The following is a 12343-nucleotide window of genomic DNA, read 5'->3' as shown; positions in this document are numbered from 1 at the left end:
ACAAACTGCAATCTATTAAGGGACTTATTTAATACTTAGAAAGATTAAAAGCTACAATTAACCTTTTGCAAAATAATAGTCTGGAAGAACTACTATTGTGCTCACTTCTGGTTACAGTGCCAATCAGGAGGTCAAGGCCTGATGCTGAGCTGACCAGAGAAAAACACCAGCCTTTGGCCTGAGGAAGTGATGGGCATTTCTCTATCTTCAGTGCTTGGGGTGCCTGGGCTGACACCCTGCTGTCACAGGGCTGTGCTGGCATTTCAGGCTGCTTGTCACTCACATCCCCTGTATTATTCCTTCACCTAGTCTAACAGGGAAGGTGCAAATCCTAAATAGAACAGAGCCAGAACCTGAGGCCCCTGCTGCTGAAAATTATCTCTAAAGCAGACAAAAAGGTGATTACTTTTCTTTTGTCCCCCAAGCTAAAACGTAAGCAGGGATTTCTTTTAGCCGGGCTTAAACCCTTTTTGATGTATTTATTTGATGGTTTAGAACTGGAGTCATCAGTTAAAACATGATATCATAGATCATGGAGTTAGAGAATATGGCAGGAACAGTTTACTAAACTTTATAGAACTTTAGATGCAAATTTGGTTTTTCCTATAAAAGACACAGACCTATACATATAGAGAACTCATACTATGAATGATAGCCTCAAGCAAAGAGTCAACATTCAAAATAAATGCTGCTTGAAGACACCATCAAGAATAACGAGAGCCCTAGCTGGTTTGGCTCAGTGGATAGAGCGTTGGCCTGCGAACTGAAGGGTCCCAGGTTCGATTCTGGTCAAGGGCACATGCCCGGGTTTTGGGCTTGATCCCCAGTAGGGGGCATGCAGGAGGCAGCAAACTTGGGGGTATAGCAAACTTCTTAAAGGCTAGTTATTGTACAATAAAAAGTCTTTGGTGGATTTAATACTTTGATTCTCTCTCATCATTGATGTTTCTACCTCTCCCGCCTTCCTTTATCTCTGAAATCAATATTGCCTCCTTCCTCTCTCAAGTCAATGTTGTCTATTGACATCTATTAAAAAAAAAAAAGAAGAAGAAGAAGAAAGGGAAAAATAAAGTCCATGAGAGGAGGGAAGCATCAGCATCAATACCATCCACATCCTCCAACTACCTGTTTCAAGGTCACCTTCACAACTATGTCACTAGAAGCAATGGAGTCAGGGCTAAAGCCACAGATTCTGCCTGTACCGGAGAAAATGGGCTTTTATCCCAGCTTTTCCTATCCTTTGGGGCAGCATCTCTCCAATTAGATTACTATACAATACTTTTAGTAATGCAATGGCAAATAGTAATAGAGGTCAGAGACAACAAGCATTCAAATTAGATAGAAAATAACATGATTTCTGAAGAACCACTAAAACAATCAAGGTCTGATTTCTTTTACTACACAATAAGCATTACGCCATATTAACAGTTAAGTGTTGAAATTATAATATTATAAATAGATTAGCAAGCAAATAAATTAATAGCTTTCAAACTTTTTAGATCAGAGTAAAAATTTTTGAGTATGTACCCATAATGTATACATTTACCTATAAATTATGTACATGTTCTAAATAATACAGCTTTTATAAAAAATGAAAAAGGGAAATAAAGATAAAATTTTTAAGTTTTTCCTTTCTGATAGCTTTTTCTATCTTCACCTGACACCTCAAGGCACAATATATATACTTAGGGTCAGGCTCATGATTAATGATAATGAATGTAAATCCATATTTCAAATAATGCTGAAAAATTCCAAGGAGTTTAGCCAAAGGTCAATATATGGTAACCTATGTGTTGAATATCAGCAAGGCTTGTTTATTATTTACATTCTTAGGAAGAGTAAAAATATATACAAATAGAGACTTTGATATTTTCTTCTTGTATAGTGCCTTTAACAACCCATTTTGGAAACCACTGAAAGAAGCAACTGAATGAAACAGGGCCACAACAGAAGCCTGGGCGCCAACACCAATATGTATAGGTTGTGGGGCCATGTTGCTTTTAATCTTGTAGTCTTTGGGGGTACAGCACACTTCTTAAAGGCTAGTTATTATACAATAAAAAGTCTTTGGTGGATTTAATACTTTATTACATTAAATATATATTTTAGAGATGATAATATATCTAACATTGATTTTTTGTTGCATGATTAATACCCTACTCTTCTAAAAACATGATGAGAAATCTCAGTTCCACAATGCCCATAGCCTCTCTCCTCCTCTATAAATGACACCGGGGACAAAACCAAAGAGGATGGTCCTAGTATACCTCGCTGGAATTTAGGAGACATTTTCCCAAGGAAACAATGCTATGAACTGTAGTTATACATTGGCTGACTAGAATTACAGTTCAGGACTAGAATTACAGTTCAGCCATGCCATACGTTAATGAGTCGGATGGAAAATTGGCAAAATGTGGATCATTGTTGAAGCTGGGTGTTGGGTGCATGGGGGTTCATTTTACTATCTCTCTACTTTTGTGCATACCTGAAATTTCCTACAATAAAACGTTTAAAAAGTTCAAATAATCATTTTGGGGTCACCTGACCTCCTTAGCAATTGTTCCCATGGAATTCAGGAAGCCCATGAAGCACCTGCTTGTAAGGGAGAATGCCTGCACTAAACATCTCACCTGATACACTTCTCTGGCCATGAGGGGCCCTGGAAACAGCCAAGTTTATAAAAGCTGTACATGAAAACTCAAGTGACCCATTACAGGGGCAGGATAGTTTCAGTTAATTATAGTGTAGAAATAAATGCTTTTTTATTTCTTGTACTCCTTGTATTGAGAGTTGTAAGAGACCAAATGAAATCAACCCAAGTCTCTTTTGTCTGTATTTAATGAGGCTGTTTTCTCCTTAAGATTGCTCACTCTAATTTCTTTTAAAAAAAGAATTGCATGAAATTGAGATTAAATTTACATGTTTTATTTTCTTCACAAAATTGATAATGTTCTCCGTATAAAATTATTCTTTTACATAGCAAAATCAAAGCCTGTATTTAGGGAATCTAATTACTTTTTAAAAACTATCCCTTTCTGCCCTAACTGGTTTGGCTCAGTAGACAGAGCATTGGCCTGCGGACTGAGGGGTCCCAGGTTCGATTCCTGTCAAGGGCATGTACCTTGGTTGCGGGCACATTCCCAGTAGGGGGTGTGCAGGAGGCAGCTGATCGATGTTTCTCTCTCATCGATGTTTCTGACTCTCTATCCCTCTCTCTTTCTCTCTGTAAAAAATCAATAAAATATATTTTTAAAAAAACTAAAAAAAAAACCTATCCCTTTTATTAAATATCTAAATGTGACATGACCAAACCTTGTTTGGAGAAACAAGGTTCTCCAAAATACATTTCTATTAGTCTTGCAATGGGGTAATTGCAATTTTAGTCAACCTGCTAGGCCATATCTCTTAAAGAGAGAACACTGGAAACTGACACTCTACTGGTGTGTTCTGCAAGTATAAGTCTGAGATAAAGAATTTAACTCATGAATATAGTTCAAAACGGCATGAGTCACACAAACATAAACCCAAGAAACTTATGGAATCTTCACGAACCTTCTCATAATAGATATGTGGAAACATAAGTATACTCCTGGAAAAGTGACTTCCCATTCTTGGAGAAGGAACATCCAACTTGCCTAAGAATGCTCAGCAAAGACAAATATTCCAGGTGCAATATGCTGACTCTAAATGCCCCAGCCTCCCCTGGCCCAAATCCATACTCTTCCCCAGGGTCCCCAGCTCAGAGTACCTAACTAAGCATCCAAAATAACACCCCCAGAAGGTTACCACCTGGGGGTGTTGCTCATAGTGATGCCCTTGGATTCCGCAGCATACATGAGGCTATGTCTTGAGTTAACTTACCCAGGTTGCCATGTTTTAAGTCATGCTAACTTCTTTTAACATTTTAGTCTTCCTCCTGACTTTCACATGTTCACATGTCCCTTTGTGTTGAATGCCTGTGGCAACCTTTTTCCTATCTGATGATTTTCATCAGCTATGGATTTTAAACATTAAGAACAAGCAGGGGGAAAAAGAACAAGCAGGTTTTGGAGGAGGTTTTAAGAGTTCTTCTATGGACTTTGTGACAGCTCTTTGTTCTCACAAAAGCTTTGACTATTTCTATTACAGACAACACAGCCACTGATCAGCAGGATACCTTGAGGCTTAACCAACTGCTCATTCGTCTTTGAGCATAGCTACTACTTGCCTGCAAACTGGCCTTTTTGGCTCACCATCCCACATAATCATCAGCGTCATTTTAAAATACAAATGTTTGAAGTGTGATGGAATAATAAAATCCCCCGGATAAAGTACAGAAAAGCTTTACTTTTCTCTTCCTTTTCCTCAGCATGTGAAGTCACATTGCAAAGCTCCTTAAATTGTTTCAGGAGCCATAAAGGAACCAGGCACTCAGCCCAGACTGCAAGGATTGCCTGTATCCACCAATGAGAACTTACATGGCTCAGAGGTTTAAAAACACTGGTCAAAAATAGTTCTCAAGCATCAAGGTCCCTGCCTAAATGTTTCATGGGGCTCTCAGATGGGAGTTTACGTAGGGTATGAAGTTTGCAGGGTCACTGTCAAGGGTCTGGACCTCTGTACCAGACAGCTTTAACACAGGAAGCTTTTATAGCATCCTTTGTCAGTGACGTTTCTAAAAAACTAAAATTTAGTTTCTTTTAAGTTAAAAAGTTTCCAAACTTGCCCTCAAGAATTGTACCATTATATCCTCTATAAACACCAATTACATAAAATCAGATGTGCAGAAAATAACTCAAAATAGCTGGATTCACCCTAGAAACATGTTCACAGACCTGCTCAAAGTTAGACTTCACTATACTTTCCTTATCACAACATTTGGGTCCCAAAGTTAATGTCAACACTGCTAAATGTTTTAAAGTGTCATAATTTTAAAATAGATCCCAATGATCTCCTACTCAGTAAAATGAATTAAGACCAAAGAATATTTGCATTTGAAATCTTTGGCTTGCAAAATTCACCCAACCCTTCTAATCAATAGTAGTGTCCCTTTTAAAAATAAGGTCTGTTTTTAGTCAGGTTTCTAAAAACAGCCTTGAACACCAAACAAAACCTCTCAAGTGAAAATGTACTTTTCCTCATTAGTAACAAAGCCACTCTAAACAAGTTAAAGCTAAGAATGAAAAACAATTACCAAATTTTATCAGAGTTGTTCAAACATCAATCAGGAAGAATACTCATAAAATAGCCTAAGACAATTTGGATTACAAGTGTCAGTCCATGACAGCAATCTAGAAGTACTTATTCTCTACAAGGAAAATTTAAATACATTTATATAAGCACTGAGGGCAAAAAAAAACCCTTCCTTAAAATGAATAGTCCTGCCCTTGAGGGTAGCTTAATTAGTTGGAGCATCATTCTATACACCAAAAGGTTGCGGGTTCAGCCCAGCTGGTATTGCTCGGTGGTTGAGCGTTGACCTATGAACCAGGAGGTCATGGTTTGATTCCTGGTCAGGACATATGCCTGGACTGTGGGCTCAACATTTCCAAACTCTTCAGAGTATAGCTCACACTGCTCCCAGTGTGCAGGAGGCAGCCAATCAATGATTCTCTCTCATCATTGATGTTTCTGTCTCTCACTCTCCCTTCCTCTCTGAAATCAATAAAAGAAAAAAATTTGTAAAAACTTGCAGGTTCAACTCCTTGTCAGGTTTTGGGTTTTATGCCTCGTCGGGGTGCACATGGGAGGCAATCTATAAACTGGAGTCAACAGTGAAGATTTAAAAATCTTCCCAGAACAATTAAGTACTCAAACCAGTTTAAAGTGAATGTTACAGTCAGTCATTAGGCATTGGAGTTAAAGATAAGTACCATTTTTCTTTGCTAAAGTTGTAAGTAACTTACTTAGAGGGCATGTAAATTACATCATCGCCCTATCGAAAAAGCTTAGCAACCATGAATAATGAGTCTCTTTTGCTTCACTTCAAACATTAATACTAAGCTCAAGTGTGTCACATCCTCAAGACTCAGCACCAGCTTCTCTTTAAATAGAAGCAGTGCCATAACATATTGCCATGTAAAAGAAAGAAAAAAGTCAGAATGCAAAATACGTGGTCTCGTTAAATCAAAACAAAAAGAGTGTATGAGTCTGCATGTGTGTGATGTATATACTCATACATGCAGAAATTGTTTTTTTTAAGTAGGAGATATAACCAAATCATTCTATATAATAAAAGTGTAATATGCAAATCGACCAGTCGGCAGGGGGCGGGGCCGGCGAGGAGGCGGCACCAGGCCAGCCAAGGCTCATGCCAACAGGCAGAGAGAGGGGACAGCGATAGGGGAGGGGGGGATGCAGCAGTGACCAGTGGCAGTGGAGGGGTGATGGGGGGGCGGGGCCATGCCAGCTGGTGCCGGCCCCTGATTGGCCTGCCCCAATGTCTCCCGCAGAGGGAGACTGGCTGCTGTGCCTTCCCCTGATCACCAGGTCGGTGATGGGGGCAGCGCCGTCCCCTGATCGGCCACCTGGCTGCCTCCCGCAGAGGGAGGCCAGACTGTGGCTTAGGCCCCCTCCCCAAGGGGAGGGGGCCTAAGCCATCAGTAGGACATCCCCTGAGGGCTCCTGGACTATGAGAGGGCACAGGCCAGGCTGAGGGATACCCCCCTTCTCCCTCAGTGCACAAATGTTCGTGCACCAGGCCTCTAGTTAACTATAATCCCTCCCAATAGTGTGATAAAGAATAAATTGTTGCCCTGGCTGTTGTGGTTCAGTTATTGGTTAAGCATCGTCCATGCATGAAAAGGTTGCTGGTTCAATTCCTGGTCAGGGCACATGCATGGGTTGTGGGATCACTCCCCAGTGAATGTTTTGTTTTCACATCAATGCTTCTCCTCTTCCTCTCTTCCTCTCTCTCTTTAAAAAAATCAATTAAAAAATCTTTAAAAAATAAATGTTCTCTTTGGTTTTCCTGTGTTTTTTAAACACTGACCATGCATTTTTTGAATAAGATAAAATATTTATGAAATTAAAAATCAAAACAGTTATTTTAGACCCCCAGGGTTCTTTTCCTTGTTTTGTCTGTTTTGCCATAAAGAGATACCATGGTACCGTTTTTTTTTTTTTAGTATTCTTATTTAAATGAGGTGGAGGAAAACCTATTAGCAGAGAAATTAAACAAGCTCTGAACTATCAAAAAACTAAATAAAAAACCCCCAGAAAACATCAATTATTGGCAAGAATGTGAAGGTAGAGAAACTGGAACTCTTGTGCATTGTTGGTGGGAATCTAAAATGGTATAGCTGTTATTGAACATAGTACAGCGGTTCCTCAAAACATTAAAAAGAGAATTACCATGTGATCCTGCAATCCCACTTCTGAGTTTATATTTTAAAAAAAAATTGGAAGCAGGGTCCTGAAGAGGCAGTTGTATAATCGTGTTCATGGCAGCATTATTCACCATAGTTAAAACATGGAAGCAACCCAAGTGTCCATTTACAGATGAATGGATAAGCAAAATGTGGTATATAAACAAACAATAGAATATTATTCAGTCTTAAAAAGGAAGAAAATTCTGCAATATACTACAACATGGATGATCCTTGAGGACATTATGCTAAGTGAAATAAGCCAGTCACAAAATTACAAAGACTGTATGATTCCACTTATATGAGGCACTCAGAATATTTTTAAAAACACACACAAAAACAGAAAGTAGAACTGTTTGCTAGAGGCTAGGGGGAGGAAAGAATGAGGAGTTACTGTTTAACAGGTATAATGTTTCCCTTTTACAAGATAAAAAAGTTATGGGGATAGATGGTGGTAATGGTTGTATACTGTGAATGTATTTAATACCACTGAACTGTACACTTGAAAATGGTTAAGGTGGTAAATTTTATGTTATGTAGTATTTTACCACAATTTTTAAAAATCATATATATATAAAAAATATGTGTATGTGCCTATGACGTAAGAACTATATGAGCTATAACTGTACTTTTATATCATGTATATTATTAAACATACACAACAGCCAGAAGTTTTTAAGTATGCACAAATAAATATAAATAGAAGTTCTAATATTTTCTTCCTGAACCCTAATGACATCCCTCAGGAGGCCCAGATCCTGAGATCTGACATGCACTGAAAGGTGATGTCTCTTTCTCCAGCCCATGTCCCGCTGTGCACAGAGGAAAGAGGAGAGCCAGCAGCGGCCAACCACTGACATTAATTTGCCATCTCTTCCTCCTTTTCCTTCTCTTGCATTAGGAAGTATTTAACCCTTTTCCAGGGCCTCAAGGATATTTAATTCTAACAAAGTCAGCTATAACAAATCCTCAAGTAGCAAATCCCTGGCAAGTTTAGGGAGAGAATAACACAGAAACTGGATGCAAATGCTACTTTCTAGGGCAGTGGTTCTCAACCTTCCTAATGCCGCGACCCTTTAATACAGTTCCTCATGTTGTGGTGACCCCCAATTTCATTGTTAAAAATTGAACATAATTAAAGCATAGTGATTAATCACAAAAACAGTATGTAATTATATATGTGTTTTCCGGTGGTCTTAGGCGACCCCTGTGAAAGGGTCGTTTGATCCCCAAAGGGGTCGCGACCCACAGGTTGAGAACCGCTGTTCTAAGGCCATTGGAGATCCTTGAAAAACTATTTGGTGAATCAGTAAACCGTGAACTAGAATGAAGTTTACTTGATAAATCTCTTGGGTACCTGGAAAACGAAGAGATCCCAAAGTCTTAAAAACACTGCTTATGCAAAAACCTAAGACAATGAACTCACTAGACTAAAAAATTTCAGGCTTGCTTACCTTCAGTATTTCTGGTTCTTTGATATCTAGAGTTCCTGTGTTCCAGTGTTGTTGATTTTTATGTAGTCTGTGATATTTATGAGCACTTGGTGGTGTAAAAAACCAAATCATGCAAACTGCAGTCATGAATCCCAGGCCAATTCCCAGGAAAAGTCCACTCACATAATGGGGGAGGGGGAGGATGAGGTACGCATAGACACACAGTATGAAGAAGCCCAGTGTCTTCACAGGTAACTCTGGGTGCTGCATGGCCAAGTCCACCTCCTCGTCACTGTCAAGAGTTGGAACATCATCCGCCAGCTCCTCTGGCTTGAGAGGTGTATCTAGGAGCTTATCAACTTTACCCTCCCCATCCATTTCCAAATCAAACTCTTCAGAGTATAGTTCACAAAACTCTTCGTCTTCTTTGCTCACTAAGGCAGACAGAGAACATTTCTCAAGGACTAGAGAACTTGTCTTCAGGCCTAAATCCTTTAGACTGCTCACCTGGGAACTCTTCAGTTCCACCTCTTTTGGGGGCTCATCAATGGACTTTGGGTGATCACTTCTGGGGATGCTGGGATTGCTTCCCTCACCATCCCCCTCAGAATCACACTCCTCTTCTTTGATGCTGTAGTTGTGATTGCTTTCCAAGTGACCGTTCAAGCTGGACAGATTGGAGAGCTCTGAAGCACTTGAAGATAAGGCTTTGGGCCTATGGCTGCCACTTTCTTCCCCTATAATTTTGCTAAGGAGCTGAAAAGGCTCATGTATGACTTCTGAAAGGCGTCGCTTAGTGTCTTCAATTTTTGCCTCCATTTCGGGCACTTTAAAAAAGGAGCGTGTATCGGAGGGAGAGGTGAGTGGGGAAGAAGGTGCGGTTTTGGAATCTCCACCTGTGTTTCGTGGCTGGGTAAACTGCTTGAACAGGTGTAAATTCAGCTTGGAATCAGGTGGTTTATAGGACACAGTATCTGACTCTTGCTTGGAGGTGTCTGTGGACAGAGACTTGACTAATGTCTTCATCAAGTGCCTGTGCCTTGGGGGCGGTGGGGGTTCTTTTGGCTCCACCTCAGTGGACAGGGACTTCACAAGGCTCATAAAGGGTTTCGAGCTGGAAAGGGTGGAGGATGAGGCACTGGATGAGAGGACAGGAGACTTGGAAGGAGAGGACAATGGCGAAGAAGAACTGGTTTTCTGCTCAGAAAGGGATGACACACTGGGAGAGCTAGCTAAGGGCCCTGATGAAGATGACCCTGGGGACAGAGCCAATGGCACTGTACTTAATACTTGCACTGCGGGCAGAGGGGCTTCCAACAGCTTTACAGTGTTCTCGGAGACGGGCAAAACAGCAGGCGACTCAGACAGTCCATCTGCCAGGATAGGCTGGGAGGCAGGGCCAGTGGGGTCATGGCCACCCCGAGGTTCAAAATAGAGGTCTTCCTTGGCTTCAAGCCCCGTTACAATGCTTTGGTCGTCTAGCCCCTCCTCAAAATACTCCCTGAACTCCTCCTCCTCTTCCTCTTCTTCCTCCCCGGATGCCGAGAAGTGGATGGCGATAGTGTCTCGGGACACGGACCTCTGCACATGCACTCTGGGGGCTGATGGTTTTGGCATGTCAATGGCTTTTTCGGCATGGCGCCCATTCAGACTTGTCATTGCCAGCTTCACAAGGGCTTAGGCTCTGTAAAAACATCAAGAAAACTGAAGTCAGAAAGTGGTTTCTCCACAGGAGACACTGTCATGTGCAGACAGGAGCACAGACGAAGTTCACTTCTAAATGATGATTATGCTTTTACTTGGCAGATGGCCACTGCTTTTCACTTGCGCAGGTTTAATGGTTTAATTTTCACCAGCTACATTCCAGTTAGGCATTCTCTTTTATGAGCAAACTACAAACCAGTGTTTAAAAGTGCCATATAATCTGTCTTACTTCACAACATCTGAGTAATTGTTTCCTTCCTCTTAACTGGCTCATTTCTATCAGCGATTCCATATTTCAAGGCTTGAAATACCTGCACAATAGATGTTACCAGCATTACTTCAGAAGTCCAACAGGATAAAATGTAACATCCTGGTGATTTTGAGAATCTTGGAAAAAAAATTTCACCAGTGGTTTTCTAGCTATAAAAAGCTAACTGGGGGGACGGGGAGGGAGGTATTGCTTCCACTGCAATTTTCACAGCAATCTTAACAATTACTTGGCTCGTATCTCCCACCAACATATCCTATCTTGCCAATGCAAGTAATTAGCAAAGTACCCGAGAGTTGAAAGGAAAATCTGTAAACTAATTACTATGACCTGTTGGCTTCTTTATTCTCCAAATGGCAGGTACCATAAGGCCAGAGTATTTAGGCAGCCATGAAGACATGGCTGTGTCCTGAGGCTTCGGGAACAAGCAAACATTTTAAACTGAATCCAAGATTCAACAGAGAACTCTGCTAAGGGCTGTGGTGACAGACAAGGAGGCTATGCTTCCTGCCCTGCTGGAGCTAAGTAGCTAGCTGTAGAGAAGAGAGACACCTGAAAAGCTGGGCAGCAAAACATAAGACACCAAGTCCACACTGTGACATCTAGTATATTACCTTTCTTCCTATTCACTTAAGGCCCGTTTATTGGGCACCAGGCTACCTAATAGGCCCTACAAAGTTGAAATTAGCACCACAATCTGGAAAGAGACTCTCTCAAAAAAAGCTGAAACACACTTGAGTGGACTTCAGGCATTCTGAAGAGAGTGAGATTAGTGTGGGAGGTAGGACATTTGCTCAGCCTTTTAAACTGCTGTGTAGGTTGTGGTGGAATGGGCATGATGAGAAAGGGTCAAAAAGGCATGAAGATGAGTGCAGGCATGAAGATGGGCGTGGGCATAGTGTGTCCTGACACCTTGGTCTATTCTCTACCTCCAGGGTGGAAGGTGGGTGTTGGGGAGCAATGAGAAACCATCAGTACAGGAGAGGCATCATGGGAGAGTAGAAAGAACAGTCTTGGGATCAGGAAATAGGACTTCTGGTACTTGCTCCCTTCCCAGCTGACTCTGTGGGACCTTGAAAAAGCCAAGACCTCTCTGGGTTTCAGAATCTTCCTTCGTAAAAGGGGAGATCACCAGTCCTTTCCATTCCTAAAACGCTACATGTTTACATTTACAGGTGGTTGCTCACAGTACAACATAATACACTTATACAAGTAATATACCATAGACCAGTGATTTTCAACCGGTGTGCCTCAAGAATTTTTAAAACAAGCAATACCTGATTAGTCAGGGACACTGACCTCTTTTCCCTTAAATTGTCAAATTAGAAAATTACAACAGCCAATACAACAGTAGCCATCGGTGTGAATGAATCAAAACTAGACCTATTTTTTTTTTTCGTCAGAAATTCTGGTATGCCACAGAATTTTATCTTTATTTTCATTTTTTTGCCACAGAATTTTAGTGATTAGTTTGTGTGCCATGAGATGAAAAACATAAATTGCTGCCACAGACAATCAACATTATGGTGCTTGCTTATTTCTTTAATTTGAAGAACGTCTACATTTAAGTCTTATGTTAAATATTCATGGTC

General features: G+C 40.7%; 1 protein-coding gene across 5 annotated transcripts in view; it reads right to left on the bottom strand.

Moving 5' to 3' along the window:
• TEX2 (testis expressed 2) overlaps nt 1-12343 on the bottom strand; it is a 92124-nt gene that overhangs the window by 45984 nt on the left and 33797 nt on the right. For all 5 annotated transcript variants that reach the window (XM_036339978.1, XM_036339979.1, XM_036339977.1 and 2 more), the window contains exon 2: nt 8801-10463. In XM_036339978.1, coding sequence (XP_036195871.1) covers nt 8801-10438 — 1638 coding nt within the window. In that variant the 5' untranslated portion in view covers nt 10439-10463. The remainder of the gene's footprint in view (nt 1-8800; nt 10464-12343) is intronic.

Source organism: Myotis myotis, unplaced genomic scaffold, assembly GCF_014108235.1.
Source record: "Myotis myotis isolate mMyoMyo1 unplaced genomic scaffold, mMyoMyo1.p scaffold_m19_p_17, whole genome shotgun sequence".
Taxonomy (NCBI): domain Eukaryota; kingdom Metazoa; phylum Chordata; class Mammalia; order Chiroptera; family Vespertilionidae; genus Myotis; species Myotis myotis.
Note: the sequence above shows the minus strand (reverse complement) of the source record. Positions and strands in the feature narration are given on the sequence as shown.